General features: G+C 58.5%; 2 protein-coding genes and 1 long non-coding RNA gene across 3 annotated transcripts; 2 read left to right on the top strand and 1 right to left on the bottom strand.

Moving 5' to 3' along the window:
- The first annotated feature begins 1,339 nt into the window (after nucleotides 1-1,339).
- SHMT1 (serine hydroxymethyltransferase 1) lies at nucleotides 1,340-6,180 on the top strand. Its single transcript, XM_009286459.2, has 11 exons — nucleotides 1,340-1,458; nucleotides 2,018-2,163; nucleotides 2,486-2,601; nucleotides 2,691-2,851; nucleotides 3,004-3,085; nucleotides 3,335-3,547; nucleotides 3,823-3,939; nucleotides 4,298-4,420; nucleotides 4,698-4,814; nucleotides 5,000-5,110; nucleotides 5,630-6,180. The coding sequence occupies exons 1-11, from the start codon at nucleotides 1,357-1,359 to the stop codon at nucleotides 5,797-5,799; spliced, it is 1,458 nt and encodes a 485-aa protein (XP_009284734.1). The 5' UTR covers nucleotides 1,340-1,356; the 3' UTR covers nucleotides 5,800-6,180.
- A 57-nt stretch (nucleotides 6,181-6,237) lies between these two features.
- LOC103904913 lies at nucleotides 6,238-8,644 on the top strand. Its single transcript, XR_657926.2, has 2 exons — nucleotides 6,238-6,994; nucleotides 7,042-8,644. It is a non-coding gene; the product is annotated as an uncharacterized LOC103904913 (long non-coding RNA).
- Nucleotides 8,645-10,081: 1,437 nt separating this feature from the next.
- Nucleotides 10,082-16,279, bottom strand: SMCR8 (Smith-Magenis syndrome chromosome region, candidate 8). The gene is made up of 2 exons (XM_009286458.1): nucleotides 13,907-16,279; nucleotides 10,082-11,643 (listed from the first exon to the last, which is right to left on the bottom strand). Exons 1-2 carry the CDS (start codon nucleotides 16,258-16,260, stop codon nucleotides 11,190-11,192), a joined length of 2,808 nt encoding a protein of 935 aa, XP_009284733.1. The 5' UTR covers nucleotides 16,261-16,279; the 3' UTR covers nucleotides 10,082-11,189.
- Between the last annotated feature and the right edge of the window lie 21 nt (nucleotides 16,280-16,300).

The raw sequence follows: 16,300 nt of genomic DNA, 5'->3' as shown, positions 1-16,300 counted from the left end.
GTGGGAGGTGAGGGGGCCGGGATGTGGGGGGCGTGCAGAGCCGGGTGGGGATGGAGCCTCGGGGCTGGGGGTTCATCCCCGCAGCAGGTGAACTGCCAGGGCCGGACCGGTGTCCCACCACGAGGGTGGAAATGGGGGGGTGTCTCATCCTGGGTGGGGAACGGGGAGCTCTGCCCCCCCCCCGAGCCTTCTGCAGGTCTGCCGAAAGCGCTGGGTGCGAGTACCGCTGCAGCCTGTGCTGGAGGGACGCACTAGACCCAGCCGTCCCGCCCAAAGCCTCCCTGCCCTTTCCCTTGCAGCCCTTTCCCCAGCCCACCCCAGCTTTTCTGACAGAGGGGATTCCCTCCCTGCCAACGAGGCCCCGGGCTCGGGGAGGAGGGTGGCCGAGCGTCCCTGCCCAGCGAGGGCAGCGCGCAGCAGGCCCACCCTGAACGGACTTCAGCAGCTTGGCACAAGCAAGCTAAGTGCGATTGCTTAATAACCTGCTCACGGCCCTTCGCTGGCCTTGCAGGGTTAATGGGTAAAAAGATGCATTGTTTTCAGCCAAGGCAGAAGCCGGGCTGTCACGCCTGCCCGGGAGCTCCTGCTGTGCATTATAATGCTAGCAGCGGTCGCACCGACAGGGCCGGACAGCTGCTGCCAGGCCTGGGCATCACGCGTGCCGTGGAGTCAAGCCGAGGCAGAGCTGCTGCCTCTCGGGGCCCAGCTCCACAAGCCGTGCTTGCTTCGGTTAGGGTTTGGGGCAGGACTCCGACCTGCTGGGGGTTTGCCCTCATGGCTATGCACAAGGGAAAGCAGCCGAGAGGTTCAAGCGTGCCGGGGAATGCAACACGCATTAAAATTGAGGTCTGTGGGTATGAGCACTTCACTGCCCTTGAAATTAAGCAGCAGTTTTAATAAGATACCCTTGTGTCCGTGAGGGCATTTGCTAGCATCTCCTAGAAGCCCTAAGACTCGCGGATATACAGGAGCGAGAAGGAAAGGCATTGCTCGTGTTGCTGATCCGGTTTGGTCCGTGCGTGGGTTCACCGTGTCCCCAAGTGTCTGGCCAGGCGCTGCAGAGCTGGGTGGGGGGCCCCAGGCGGGGCGGTGATGGGAGAGTATCAGAAATGATCAAAGCACTATAACTAATGAACTGGTCTTAAATCAGTGGGGGGACCTTGACAGTTGTCGGTGTTTTCCTCACCCAGTGGGCCCCAGCCCGTGGCTGGTCCCTCTGTGTTTCTGGGGAAGATGTAGGATAGGAGCAGGCAGGGCGCAGGGACGCAGCGTGGAGGCACCCAGCCCCGCTGCCATCCCAGCCCATCCCACAAACTCCCCTCTCCACTGGCAGGTGACCTCGGACCCAGCAGGAGGATGGCAAACTCAACACAGGGCAACGGGGGCCTCCCCAGCGCGGAGCTCTGGGCCTCCCATAACAGGATGGTAGTGGAACCGCTCGACAGCAACGACCCGGAGGTGAGAGCCCCTTCCTGGCCCTTGCCCAGCAGCCGCTCCATTCATCCCCCAGACAGCCGTGGGGCTGCTGATCTCCTCGAGCCAGGGATGTGGCAGGGAAACGGTCCAAGGCTGAGCTGGTGGGACCCATCCAGCCTCCGTGCCTGCTCTGCCTGCAGGGAGAGGGGGAGAGGGAGGGCGTCCTCCAACCATCTGCAGATAGCATGGTCGTAACTTCGCATCTATTGCTTATACCCCTCTGTTTGAAGCTCTAATGTCCACACCAGAGCAGCAAGCCCACCAGGCCATGTGGCAGTTGCCCTTGACTCTCAAGCCCAAATGACAGTTGAATTATCTGGCAGCCTCCTGGCAGGTAGAAACCCAAAACATGGGCTGTGACCGGACATATGAACTGTTTGGGAGCAGCTGTACCAAGAAGGGATCTTGTCTCCCTTCTCCAGCACCTTCCCAGGCCCCTCTCCATGCCCTGTCCCCTCCGAGGGTGCATCCCCTGTGGTGGAGCATCCACGTCTCCATGCAGAGCCGGCACGGGTGAAGCTGTTTCTCTCCCCTCCAAAAGGTGCACAGCATCATCAAGAAGGAGAAGCAGCGGCAGAGGCTGGGGCTGGAGTTAATCGCGTCGGAGAACTTTGCGAGCCGAGCAGTCCTGGAGGCCCTGGGATCCTGCATGAACAACAAATACTCTGAGGGCTACCCAGGACAGAGGTACGGGGCTGGGGCTGAGTCCCACCCAACCCAAACCCTCGCAGGGAGGGAGAGAAACCACCCACGCTGCCAGACCTCACCTCTGGGAAGGAGGCGATGTCCTTGCGCTGGCAGTCACGCTCCTCCAGGGCAGGATCCGACCCTCTTGGCTTCTGTCCTTGGCCACGCATGGGACAATCTCAGCAGGGTCACGTCTGCTGCAGCTGCTCTCCCGGTGGCTGCCACAAACACGGCATCACCCCGTTTTCTCCCCAGCTTGGTCACAGGGACCGTTCTGAGCAATGAGTTTGGTTTTAACCCCTGTCCCGTCCTTTACCGGCAGGTACTACGGCGGGACGGAGTTCGTAGACGAGCTGGAAAGGCTGTGCCAGAAGCGAGCCCTGCAGGCGTACCGGCTCGACCCCCAGAAGTGGGGCGTCAACGTCCAGCCCTACTCAGGTAATGGGGTGCTCAGGAGAGCCAGGCCAGTTGCGCTGGCCTCTGCGCGCCCCAGCACTCATAACCGGCCCGGTGTGCTCTCGCTGCAGGGTCACCCGCAAACTTTGCGGTGTACACGGCCCTGGTGGAGCCCCACGGCAGGATCATGGGGCTGGACCTGCCCGATGGGGGCCACCTCACCCACGGGTTCATGACGGACAAGAAGAAGATCTCTGCCACCTCTGTCTTCTTCGAGTCCATGCCCTACAAGGTACAGAGAGCTGCTCCAGCCGTCATAAGTGTTGGTGCCTCTTAGAGTTAAAAGTACTGGCGTCAGGCTCCCGGCACCCCCTCCTGCAGGACGGTGCTGCAGCTGATCTTCACCCATACCAAGGTGGCTGAACCCTCCGCTTCCTCTCCCAGGTCAACCCCAAGACCGGTTACATCGACTACGACCGGCTGGAGGAGAATGCCCGCCTCTTCCACCCCAAGCTGATCATAGCAGGTAAGGATCAAACCCTTACCGACCTCCGTGGTGACACACCCTGGGTGGGGGTGGCTCCCTGAAGCCAGTAGCGCCCTGGTAAGCCCACGGGTGCTGCAGTGCCAGGAGGAGACCTCTACCACATCCACGCTGGCAGGAGCTTGTGTGCTGTCCCCAGCTGGGCTGTCCCCATCACAGGGCTGGAAGCAGGGCTGTCCCAGGGTCCTCGAGCATCTGCTCCTGTCCCCTCCACGTCCCATCTCCCTGCAGGTGTCAGCTGCTACTCGCGCAACCTGGACTATGCCCGCATGCGGAAGATCGCCGACGCCAACGGTGCCTATCTCATGGCTGACATGGCCCACATCAGCGGGCTGGTGGCCGCTGGCGTGGTGCCCTCCCCCTTCGACCACTGCGACGTCGTCTCCACCACCACCCACAAGACCTTGCGGGGCTGCAGGGCCGGCATGATCTTCTACCGCAAAGGTGCCTGACTTGGCCAGGGAGCCGGGAGAAACGCTCCCCCCAGGCCGGGGGCGCTGCAAGTTAAAGCTCCTTCCTGCTCTAGCTGGGAAGGAGAGAGGGCAGGAAGGTCCGGGGCCTCCTGGGAGCACCTGGGGAGCTTACCAGGGCCAACCATGGCCCAAATTTGAAGAGGAACGACCACCATCCCTGCTCCGAGTGGCCAGGGGGTGAAAACAGCTCGTGGGAGAAGGGTGGCCGTGCTGCCTCATGAGCGACCCTGCCCTCCCCTCCTGCAGGCACCCGCAGTGTGGACCCCAAGACGGGCAAGGAAACACTCTACAACCTGGAGAGCCTCATCAACCAGGCGGTCTTCCCCGGGCTGCAGGGAGGCCCGCACAACCACGCCATTGCAGGTACGCATCCAGGCTGGCCGCCAGCTCCGGGATGGCAAAGGGAGCCGGCAAAGATGTCCTGGCTGGGCTCTGACCCCCAGCAGCGGTGCAGGGGGCTCCAGCTGCCCCGAGGGGCTCGCAGCCTGGAGAGAACGCGGCAAGGAGCAGCCAGCTTGATCCAGCATTGCCCGAGGGGCAGCCAGGCTTGTCCCATCCTGCCTTTTGGCTCACAGCAATGTTGCCAGCCTGGTTAGGGGAGAGGACTGTCCATCAGTTTGCTCAGCTTCCAGGATGACTTCTGCTGGTGGTGCCACACGTCCCCACCGGCTCTCCCAGTGGGAGCCCCCAAAAACTCACCCCGCTCTGCCTTCCTCCCCAGGGATCGCCGTGGCCCTGCGGCAGGCCATGACGCCCGAGTTCAAGGCCTACCAGCAGCAGGTGGTCGCGAACTGCAAGGCACTCTCGACGGCGCTGATGGAGCTGGGCTACGACATCATCACGGGTGAGGACAGGTTTCAGCGGTGGGATGGGGCTGACCCCTGCACGTGGCCCAGGTCCGAGCCAGGCCACGAGGGCGGCACGTGCACGGATGCGACAGGCAGGGCTCTGCCGTCGCAATTCCTCAGGACATCCGCAAAACTGTTTTGAAGCAGCCCCCCTTCCCAAGGGCAGGCATGCTTCTGCCCCTGGTGCAATCCCAAGCCTTTTTCGCTGAAGTCTCGTGCGGGAGCAGCGTTTACCCCCATCCCACGTCCCCCACCAAACCCTTCTCTTTGCAGGGGGCTCCGACAACCACCTGATTCTGGTGGACCTGCGCAGCAGAGGCACGGACGGCGGCCGGGCCGAGCGGGTCCTGGAGGTCTGCTCCATCGCCTGCAACAAGAACACGTGCCCTGGTGAGGGATCCCACGAGCTCTGCCGCGTCCTGCCCCGCATGCTGGGGATCTCCCGTGGCCTGTGCAGAGCTTCCTGCAGGGCTCCAAGCTCCTGGTCCACCCCAGGCACTTGGGAACCACGTCGAGCTGCCACACGCGGCAGTTTCAGTACCTGGTTTGGTCACGCGTGACTTGTTCTGGCGCAGGCGACGTCAGCGCCCTGCGCCCCAGCGGCCTGCGGTTCGGGACGCCAGCTCTCACCTCCCGCGGCTTCCAGCAGGACGACTTCCGCATGGTGGCTCAGTACATCCACAGAGGTGAGGCTGGCGGGGTGTGTGCGGGGGCGAGTCTCGGCTCCAGCGGCAGCCCGGGGCCGCTCCTCCGGGCAAGGAGGCACAAGCTGGGTGGCTTCCCCAGCAGCTGGCGAGGGAGCGCACGCACGAGTGAGGAGTAACTGTCCCACCTGCACATCTGGATGTGGGAGAGGACATCTGGCCACAGCTGGCACCGGCCAAACCCTCCCCACAGCACAGGCAGCAGGCTGAAAGCCTGGATTAAAACTACCTTTCGCAGTCTTGTTCCACTTGTCCTCAGGGGTCCCACGCCGGTTTCCCGGCGCAGCGAGTCCCTCGCAGCCTTGCTCCTACCCTCCCACCTGTCTCGGGGAGCAGCCCCCGTGCTGCTGCGGGGTGTGCAGGGCTAAGCCCACAGCCCAGCCTCGCAGGCTGCCTGCGGCAGGGCTGGGAGAGCCGTGGGATGCGGCAGCTGCCCGCTGCGGGGGCAGGCAGAGGTGTTGCAGCCACGAGGGCTGACCGACGCGTCTCCCATCCTGGCAGGGATCGAGCTGACGCTGCGCGTGCAGAAGGACATGAGCCCTAAGGCCACGCTGAAGGAATTCAAGGAGAAACTGGAGGAGGAGAAATACCGGGGGGAGCTGAAGGCACTGAAGGAAGAGGTGGAGGCCTTTGCAGCGACCTTCCCGCTCCCGGGGCTGCCCGTCCTGTAAGGGGAGGCACCCGTGCCCGCTCCCGGAGCCATGGAAGTACCCGGGACCACGGCACACTCGCACCCCCAGCCCGAGACCAACACCCCAGTGCCTTCTCCCAGCAACTTCCCTGCTGGCACTGGCTGCGGTGCAGCAGCGGCTCCTTGTTTGGCTCTTACTCACCTCTCCCCTCCCGTTTGGGGCACAAGACCCCCCTGAGCATGTCGTCCCCCCCCCCGCCAGGAAACCAGCCCTTTCACCACTCAGTGTTACGACTGGGACCCAGCACCAGGTAACCCTCAGCCTCGCAGCCAGGCCTGGGTTTGATCCGGTTCTCGCTGGCTGTGGGAGCGGCAGACGAGGTTTAGGCAGGCCTGCCCACGGTCACCCAGACACCCCTGCCCACGGGGGGAGGGGTGCGCCCCTGCAGGAGCCACCCGCCTGCAGCCAGGCGCTGTGCCCAGCGGCACAAGAGACTTCACAGCCGCTAAGACCCTCCCTGGTTTCTGCCTCGAGGATTCCCCTTTGTGCACGCAAGCCCGCTCTCCTCTCGTGCCTTCCAGCCTCCGCAGGCTTTGACAAGGCCACGCCTTGTCCCAAACCCACCGAGAACGGCCCTCCCGGGATCACCACCCCGTCCTAGCCCGCGTCTCCGGTATTTTCTCAGACCTCCGAGCGCAAAGCTTAGGTAGAACCATTTTTTAATAAGCACGGTAAAATTAAGAATTTAACCACAATGTATGACAAGAATTATAAGCTTTAAAAAATACAACCAATTTTTTTTTTTTTTTGTATTTCAAAAATATCTGAACCCAAATAAATAATTTTTTTTTTTTTAAAAGTACATTTCTCAGACTAGTCATTTGGTGTTAACATCTGTTAAACTCTTGTGCAGTAACACTTACAGCACGACACTAAGACATGCTTCTTGGATTTCTCCCGGTCACACTCGCTCTAACTACTGACGCAAGCATTCGGCACGCACAGGCACACACGTGTAACTCAACATGCAGTAATAGGATACAGTGCTTTAAAATAAGATGAGAATTCATCACAGCCTCCTCGCAGCCCTCAGAGGCAGCTCTTAGCCCAGCCCCATCCCCGTGCCGGCAGCGAGGCAGCCGGCGGGACCGGGTACCCTGTGTTTCTGCCTTCCAGTTAAAGCGCGTCTCGGGGACCAGGGCGCAGTGGGTTTGGGACCCCGGCAATATCGGGGGTACAGTCTGTTGCTCTGACGTTGTGCTACTGGGGCACCGCGCGGAGCAGGCGCTCTCCTTCGGCCTGGGCAGCTCGCCGAATTTCCCGTCGCACCTTATTACAGGAGCCTTTTCAAAGCGCTGCTACAAGCCCTGGGTCCTGCCCAGCTCTCCGAGACGCTGAATCCGCAGCGTGGGCTGTCACCCACCACCAGACCGGGGGCTCGGGGCCCCCCACGCACAAGGAAAACCAAAGAACTGGCCTGGGGGCGTGGAGCCGTCAGCTCTCACCCCTCAGGCGCCTCTCCCACCCCTTACAAAATGGTGAATATTGCTAGAGTATAGGCAGTACTTCCCTAGTCAAGGCAAGACAGCTTGGGAGCTGCTTAGTAGTGATTGCTACTGGATGAAAGTAAATCCGAGCACTATCCTCTGAGAAATGAAACCTGTGTAGGGTTAATATCGCCTACTCCTATGGCTGACCTTCCTCGGGGTGGGATCTGAAAGCGGCGGGCTAGTGTGGCGTAGAGCAGGAGCTGGCAGTCCGTCTCCCAAGGAAGGAGAGCGGAGGAGTGAGAAAAGGGAGCCCTGCCCGCCCAGCCAGGCAGCAGACGGCCAGGGGAGACCTTTGCTCCGATGAATTCTCGGTCAGGCTTAAAGCCTCCTCTCCCCGACAGCCAGCAGAGCGAGAGGAGGGAGCCGGAGCCGGCCGTGCGGGAGGCGGGGGCATGCTGGCAGCGCTCACGGAAGCAGGTGACGGCCGTGCACAGCACCGCTGGCTCTGGCGGCTGGAGGGTTGGCGCGGGAGGGCTGGTGGGTATTGCACTGCGGCTGCGAGGAACCTGCCCTGCTCGCGGTGGACGGACAGCTGGACGGCAGCGCGCGGCGCTCAGGCGGTGCGGTGCAAGCCGACGAACACGCATGCCAAGATTCATTGCGGGAGCTGTTAGTGCGAAGATCGTAACTTGCTATAAGTCTGCTAATATCGGAAACCAGTGAGGTAACACAGTGAGGATGAGGAAAAAGTCTTAAAGTGCCAATATAGGGATCTTTACTGTACAGGGGCAGAAGGTCAGAGAGAGAAATTACCGAGCAAAGAGGAATTCAGCTCCCGAACCACCAGCTGCACTCGGACTCCCCCCCGATTTCTGCCGCTGTTACGGGCGCCACAAGCAGCGAGGGCGGGCTGGGCCCCGGCTGCAGCGAGGTGCCACAGCCCGAGGTAACTCCCCCTTTCCTGGAGTCCGAGCTCAGAGGTTACCCTGCCGTGAGCCAGCTTGAGGAGGACAAGCACTCCAAGGTGCGTTTCCCCACAGCTCCTGCTTAATAGCCGAGTCGCAGATAGCGCAGAGCTCCGGTTTCCAAACAGCGACGAAGGTCCCAGCAAAGCCCCCAGGGCACCCTCCCAAATCAGAGCTGTTTTGTGGGGGAGAGACGAAGCAGGTCAGACGGGTGGTAGTGCAAGTATTGCTCAACACAGTCTCAAACATCAGATGCTACAGGTTTGACAGAGGGAGCAAGGAGAAGCGAGTTATTTATCAATTTATGGGTGCAGCTGAACACCACAGGTAGAGACCACTGTGACTAAGATCAGCCGACACTGATCACCCATCCCGCTCCGCCGCTCTGCGCTGTCAGCCTGGAGGAAGACGTGAGTGAGTCAGCGGGGGGGGAAAAAAGTTCGTCCCTCCCTCCTCAAACCCAAATAGCATCAGGTCGTTTTCCAGCAGTGCCGAGCACTTCCCCAGAGCTGCGCGTCAGGCGGGACGCAGGGAGCTTTCGTCTGCCCGGTGTCGCCTGCATTAGTCATTGACTGAGATGCCTCTTCCCCCGAGGAATCTCGCCTCAGCTTTAGTGTGGAAGCCGTTCAGGCGCACACGAATCGACAAGGGGACACCTCAAGTCACTTCAGAAAGCAGGCGTTTTCGATGGACGCGGAAGTCTTTCCCCAGCAGACCCAGTTCACATGTGACAGGAGGGCACAGTTAGGAAAGGAAAAGGCCTTTAAACATGCTTTAAAGGCGTGCAGCCCCGCGCACAGGCACACCGCTCACCTTCAGCGAAGGCGACGCCAGGCTGCCTCCCAACCGCGACCTAAAAACACCATCACAAGCAACCCCTGACCTTGGAAATCCCTCCGGAGCACCACGAGCTCAACTCGCCCGGCTGAGCCGGCCTCGGTGTAAGCCACCAGAAACAACGCTAACATTTAAAACAGCCTTTCTGCCCCCTTGGTTTATGCCTCCCGCGCTACCCCTGAGAGCTTTCCAGGTGAGAGGGAGAGGCGGCAGCGGTACTGAAGCGCAGACGCTGGTGCCAGACAACAGCCTCCCCGAGGAGCCTCCTGGCCTTCGGGACACGGGTTTCGGAGCAGTGCGGTTCTCGCAGCAAGTTTCAGCGGGGTCTAAGCCACGCTGACGAACCCCAGTCCCTACGCAGAAACTTCCCCGGGGAACGGAATGAACATCACATTCGTCTCCAGCACTGCCTCACACCATCACAATAAACAGAGGTTTAAAAAAAACAAAACAAAACAACAAAAACCCCAAACCAAACAACGCATCAGCTAATCTTGTAAGATTTCAGCTGTTCTCACCCCATAATCGGAGGAGTGTTAAAAAGAAATAAAACCAAGGCTATCTTTCCTAGCAAGGCTTTTCTTGCTTAGAGGTACCACGAGGGCTGCTACCGCCACACGGCACCGGACAGAGCGGAGCACAGAGCGGGACCGGTGGCCAAGGAGCAGCACCTCCTACGAGACTCCAGAGGGAAGCGCTGTGCTCGGGCACAAAGCTTTCGGCGCTGACGGGAACAACCTGGGAGCATCACCACGCCGGTGGCACAACCTTTATGGCACAGGCAGCGGCGCAGAAGCTTTGAAAGGAAAGTCCTCGGCATCCAGGCTCAGAGAGCAGCAGTTCTGCCCCGTCCAGAGCTACCCAGGAGCGCCCCGGGAGAGGTAGTCGAGACACGACAACAGGCTCGGCCAGAAGCAGCATGCAGCGACGCTGACCCTGCTTTACCGCAAAGCACAAAAGTCAACTCCCCGACAAAAGAAAAAAAAAAACAAACAAACCAAAAACCCCAAGAAAGAAACGATTACAAAAAAAAAAAAAACAAACCAAAAACCCCAAGAGAGAAACGATTACGGATACAACGTGGAATCCAGTACATTCATCCCCGATCTCTCCTGAGCACTAGTATCTCACCAGCCAGGCAGCCTGCTCTAACAGCCTGCTGTCTCACAGCGTAGCTTCAGCAGAATTGCACTGTTCGTCTCCCCATCACAAAAAGCACCTAAAAATGAGGGTGCCCCCCACCCTCTTCAGTTCCCCTCTCTCCTTAAAAGGCCACCCTCGACCTCGCACGCCTTGAGGATTCCCAGTCTCCCTCCCACCCTTCTCGGAGGTCGCCCAGCAAATAGGACGTGTCAAATTAACAAGGCACAGTGCTCTACATTCACAGCAGCGGGCGCCTTGGTGCTCACCGGCGTTAAGAAGTCCTTCCACGTTCCAGATTTTAACAAAGCTGAGAGAAACTGGCAAACGCTTTCTGGAGAGAAGCGCGTGTGCCTCCACTGCTCTCCCACCCGCTCAGGGACGACCCGTCCTGGGAAGCACCAGGAAACTCAGAAAAACGCAGGAAGGGACACCATCCGCTACCGCTGCGCACAGACGGGTAACCGCGAGCTGCTACCCTGCCAGGGAGCTTCCGAGCTACGCTCACGCGAGACACTGGTGGATTAAAAAACTTCGTGTGGCCTTTACATCTCCCCTCTGGTCTCCGCCCTGGCTCCACGGAAGGGACCGACAGCATTTAGGGCTCTGGCAGAAGCGTGCGGAGCACTGCGTTATTTTGGGGGCTGCACAGTAGTAAGTATTGATCCCCAAGGCAGCCCGCGTCTCTCTCCGTGCCATAATCCCCCCGGGACGCTGCCGTGATACGCTTTAAAAGTTAATAGTGCCCCTTCTAACATTTAAAACCAGGGTGCCCGGTGTTTTATGTGATGGAACATCTACGTTCTTGGCTACAGGGAACCCACACAGAAATCCAGTCCCTCGGACAACCGATTTCTGCGGAGCAGAGACGCTTGCAAACGCATCGGCTTCTTCGCCCCTTCCCGACGTATGAGAGCTACTGCAGACAGCATCAAATGTCAAGCACGGATGAGCTTTGTCAGACTCTTGAGTACGCAGGCAGACAGCCCGTGCAAGGCTAGATTTTGTACAAAAAGCTGGGAACATAGTCAAATCTGAGCAGAGGGTTCACCCCCTGGCTGGGTTCCTGAAGGTACTGCAGCTTCAGCAGCTCAGCTAAATACTGTACAATTTTGATATCTTCATTGGCAAGGCCCAGCTGAAGCTTCAGGAAGTTCACCCTGCGATTCACAACGGATTCCTCCGGTTCCCTTTCACTGATGGGAAGGTGCAAATGATGGCAGAAGGTGAAGAGGAAGGCTTTTGAACACAGCTGGGTGAGGATGCTTTGGACGTGCATATAGTAGGTGCTCCCTCGTTTGATCTGCGTGCGGTGGTCTGCCAGCCGGGACACCAAGGTGCCTTTGTAAAGGGGGCAGCGGAGAGTCTTACTGTCGGCGTCCAGAACGCTGACGTACCGGCTGTATCGGCTCAGGGCGTGCAGCACGTTCACCCCAGCAGGCGACGCCATCCTGAAACAGCAAGGAGAGAGGTCACGGCTGGAGGGGACCAGAGAGTTAAGCGGCAGACTGTGTCCGTGCCTCCGTATCGCACGTACTTTCCCTCTAGCTCATGAGCTGGTGCAAGAGCCTCCGCGGGCAAATAAAGCCTAGCACGGAAGAGAACGGCCAAATAGTCTCTCCAGCCTGCCAGATCCCAAAGAAACCTCGATCCCCTGGATCCCCACGTGCACCGATCCGCACCGTGCGCGCGCTACTTCAGAAACCACCGCGCTTCGGGGCAGCTTCCTCCCTCGGCGACACGGCGAGGGAGCGATAGGACATCTCCGGTGAACAGAAGCAAATCTTGCAGCAGCTGGTAGCTTCTGGATGTGACAACAGGGACTCAGAAACCCAAACCAGCCCCCCCCTTGCCAAGAGCTCCACTTTCCCCCCATAGCGCTGTTTTGGGAGGGAGCTGCTCCGAGGTGGTCAAAGCCCTGAGCGGAACAAAACCTTCTGCCCTTCCTTTAAAAAGGGAACCGTCCTTAAACCAGAATATTCCCCGGCTGATCCCGGGCATTTTTCACTCAGGTGCAAACCCGCAGCACGTTCACAACATACAATTATCCAACAAGCCTAAATTAACATTATTTAAATGCAAATTACAAGCCTACGCAAACTCTACCTTCTGCTCCTCAACTCTGCGTGGTTAAAGCCGCTCGGTTGAGGTACAGCTGCCGGCCTCAAACCAGGAGCCCCAGCTGCCGGCGTAAGGACTGCCCCTGTGCCCAGGCAGCGTCCGGCCGTAGGAGACGCGGCACCCTCACCGGAATAATTCATTTAGCCTCTGAGTTCCTTCCCAAAGCCCTCGTACAAATGGTTTGCTGAGAGCACCCACGTTAAACTCAACGCTTAATTAACATTCCACGGAGGAGAGTTTAAATGACTGACACATCTTACAAGCAGTTCTTAAAAAAAAAAAAAAAAAAAAAAGACTTTTGTTTATAAAAATTGCATCTAACCACAAACACTGAGCAACGAGTAAACACTCAGGGCTTTTAAAAACCTCACCGACAGACAGAGAAGTTTGGGCGCAGCTGTTGGCAGAGCTGTCATCCTGCCTCACGAGCACAGAAACGAGGGTAAACTCGCAGCTTAGGATAATTTCGACATCCACAACCCCCAGCAACGCAACACTCAGCAGCCCAGAAAGCAGATTTCTCTATTTTGATTTTCATGCTGCTCAGAAACACTCTTTCAGGAGCTATCCCAGCCCGGATCTGAGCAATGGGCCGCCACTCCGACTCACGCTTCCCACGTTGGTGACAGCAACGGCCATTCCCTGTCATACCCGCACCCGCAGAGCCGAACGCATCTCGGCAACACCCCAAGAAAATCCTTTTCCTAACAGCTACAAAGGCAGGGCCAAAATCTTGAGAGCTGAGCAATCGCTATTTGCTAATATAAACTACGAAGCCACACTTCAGGATTGGGTGTCGGGGAAGGGGTGCTTGCTTTTGAGATGGTCCTCACCCTGAGCAGCAGTTTCCTCTGCATCTGAACTGCAATTCCAACACTGCAGCCCGCGCAGCTCCGCGGACATTTTTTCCTGCGCTAAGGCATGTTATAAATAAGTCTCGGTCCATCTGCACCCCCTCGAAGAGAGCCCAGCAGCTCCGCAGGCTCCGCGTCTCCGCCCTTCCCCACACCACCCGGCCAGCACGCCCTCGCCAACACAGCCCAAGGTGCCGGCGCTCCAATTTCTGACCTACCGATCTCATCGACAGCACATCGTCTCTTCACCAGGGTCCGCAAGGACAAACCCTCCCCATATCAAAGCACCCATTTAAAAAAACCCCAAAATCCTAGCTAGGAATGTCGGAAGAGTTTTGGCGGGAGACGGGGGAAAGCAGAGCACACAAGGGTCTCCAGGAGCACTCTTATCAGATCCTCCGGGAAACCGGCAGGGCTCGTGTGCTTGTTCTCTGCTTTGCCGGGCTAAGACCTAAACCAGAAGGAAACCTCCTGGCCAAGTAACTAGTATGAGCCAGGCAGCAAGCGCCCGGCAGATGTTTTACTCTGTTTAACTCTCAAGTGAGGCTGGATATAAAGAGACAGACAAATCTACCCCCCTTCAAAATATATCCCATAAGCAGAAATTCACGGCAGCTGCGGAGGTAACGAGACAGAGACCTCCCCTGCGCGCCAATTCCCCCCCTGAAATTCCTGCTTAGGAGATGCAGTTTTTACCATACACCTCGACACCGATAAAGCAAACAGATCCTCGATTTACCTCTGGAGTCCGATCAGCTTCCACTTCTGGAAATCCACAACGTGCAGGGGGGAAGTGACCCAGTGCTTCACGGGCTTGGCGTAAACGCCGCAGTTCGGCACGAAGATGGAGAGCGCTGTCACAAGCTTCTTGACTATCGCTTCCTCTTCCCCCAGCACGATCAGGGTCCTCCCGCTGAGCAGGGAGTAGATGGCGGGGTGAGCGAAGGGGTACTGCCTGATGAACCGCAGCGCGTTCTGGCCAGCCTTTTTTTTGTGCCTTTCGCTCGCCTGACAGGCGGGGTGAGCAGGAGAAGGGGTCCTGTCGGAGCAGGTGGAGGCAGCGCTGCTGATATAGCTCGTGGAGTCCGAGCATTCATCCAGGCTGCTCTTACTGACCTCCCTGCTGCCCGTCAGGTAGCGCGAGTCAAGCTCGTAGGAGAGGAACCCTCCCAAGATGCCGTCGTGGGAGGGGAAGCCCCCGAAGCTCCCGCGCAGCCCCTGCTCGGCCTGCCGGTACGGCTGCGGGGGGATCCTGACCACCCCGTCCTCGTCGCAGGGCTTCTGTCCCAGGTCAGGCAGAGGCTCGAGGAAGTTGGGACTCTCCTTCCCGATACAACAGGAAGAGTCAACCTGCACTAAGTTTTCCTGTTTTGAAACGTCTTCCTGCTCGTCGGCGTTGTCCGGGTTTAGTTTGGGGGTGAAACGAAGGCCTCCCTCTTCATCATCCGCGTAAGGTTCCTCGTTAATGGCACTTGGGTAGCTCGCTTTGAAATCTTCCGGGATGAGCGACTCGGAGGGACACGTGCTGAGGACCTCGATGCTGTCCTCGCTGACGGTCCTCCGGCTGCCCACCTTGCTCCTGCCCGCCTGGGGGCTGGGGCTGACGGGCAGGCTGGCCTGGCTCTCCGATTTTGTCAGGCCAGACGCAGACTTCTCCGTTCCCAGAACCTCGATGCTCTCACCGCTGCTGATGCTGCCTTTAATATCTGCATCGAGATAGTCCAGGTTCTCCTGGTGTTCGAACGTCACGGACTCGGTCATTTTGGGTTCTTGGGAGTCCTCGATTTCCTGCTCCATCTTGATGGGCACGCACTCCACGCTGGACTTGTAGGCTCCCAGGCTGATGACCACTTTAGGAGCAGGGGACTCTTCCGAACACTTTCTATCGACGGCATCTTGACTGAGCCCCCGGCAGCCTCTGTACTGTTTTTCAGGTGGTTTTTCATCCAGAAAAGATACATCCTCAAAGAGGAAGTTAGTTACGCTTTGTTGCTTTAAGAGCGCCCTGCTGATCTGGTCTGTCAGGAGGTAGCACACATCACCTCTGAAAGTCCTCTCGATCTGATGCAACTGGTCAAGGGTTTGGGTGAAAAAATAAATATCGCAGAGCTCCTCCAGCGTCTTCAGCTTCTTGTCAAAGCATTTGGCAGACTTCGCTTTGATGAGCTTGGGGGTATAGGACGGCACGTGGGCGTAAAGGTGCGTTTCGCCAGGCTCGGCAGGGTCGGAGGCAGTCAGGTCCTGACCGCAGCCTGCGTTGGCCTGACCCAGCGCACACTCCGGCTCGTAGGGGTGGAAGTCAGACTCCTTCAGCTTCCTATAGGGATACGACCTGATTTGTTTCAGCAGATCTTGGTGCTCGATGATGGACTTCTCCACGCTGGCCAGCTCGTTGGCCTTCTCGATGGCTTGGGTTGTGTAATACCCTTTGTCGTTGGCTTTCTTCTGTATCTCGGTTTCATTGTGCAGGACAGTCCTGGTGTAGTCGAGATCTTTCAGTTTCTTTTCCAGTTCGTTAGCAAAAGCTTTCCTGTTCCCCGTCTTGAGGCATTCAGAGGCTTTGGAAAACTCAGCGGAGAGTTCCTGAAACTGCTGCATGATTTTGTGCTCGTCAGCAGAAATATAGGCCATGCAGAAGGGCCTCACGAAACCCCTGGCTTCGAGGTCGTACAGAGTCAAGTGGTGGACGTAGGCGAAGGCCCCTTCCTTCGAGTCCCCCAGCACCACTTTGGAATCCTCCACGAAGTTCAGCTTCGGGTAGGCAGAGCCGGGAGGGTGCCCCACGAAGGAAGCCTGGTAATCCACAGACATGATCCGAAGGGAAAAATAATTGAGATCGAAAGTGCCCGACACTTTGGCGTCATCGGGGATGGTCAGGAGGGGCTGGGGCCCCACTTGCTCCGAGAACTCGGAGATGAGGATGAAGTCCCGGGTGAACTTGGAGCCGGCGACCTTGGCCCAGGGGTTGGCGCCGTGGCTGGCGAAGGGGAAGAGCGGCACCGAGTACTCCTCGGGCAGGGGCGGCTCACTGCACAGCTCATCCTCCAGCTCCTCCTCTCTGGTGAAGGCCACCACGTCGGGGGCGCTGATCATATTTCCCGCAGGAGGGGACGGACATGGAGCAGCGAGGCCC

Source organism: Aptenodytes forsteri, unplaced genomic scaffold (genome assembly GCF_000699145.1).
Source record: "Aptenodytes forsteri isolate BGI_AS27 unplaced genomic scaffold, ASM69914v1 Scaffold55, whole genome shotgun sequence".
Taxonomy (NCBI): domain Eukaryota; kingdom Metazoa; phylum Chordata; class Aves; order Sphenisciformes; family Spheniscidae; genus Aptenodytes; species Aptenodytes forsteri.
Note: the sequence above shows the minus strand (reverse complement) of the source record. Positions and strands in the feature narration are given on the sequence as shown.

Coding starts and splice junctions, on each gene's coding strand:
- SHMT1 (XM_009286459.2), top strand. CDS start 1,357: ATGGCAAACTCAACACAGGGCAACGGGGGCCTCCCCAGCGCGGAGCTC. Junction 3,548..3,822: donor CATGATCTTCTACCGCAAAG/GTGCCTGACTTG, acceptor CCCCTCCTGCAG/GCACCCGCAGTGTGGACCCC. Junction 4,421..4,697: donor GGGCTACGACATCATCACGG/GTGAGGACAGGT, acceptor TTCTCTTTGCAG/GGGGCTCCGACAACCACCTG.
- SMCR8 (XM_009286458.1), bottom strand. CDS start 16,260: ATGATCAGCGCCCCCGACGTGGTGGCCTTCACCAGAGAGGAGGAGCTG. Junction 11,644..13,906: donor AAGCTGATCGGACTCCAGAG/GTAAATCGAGGA, acceptor TTGCTGTTTCAG/GATGGCGTCGCCTGCTGGGG.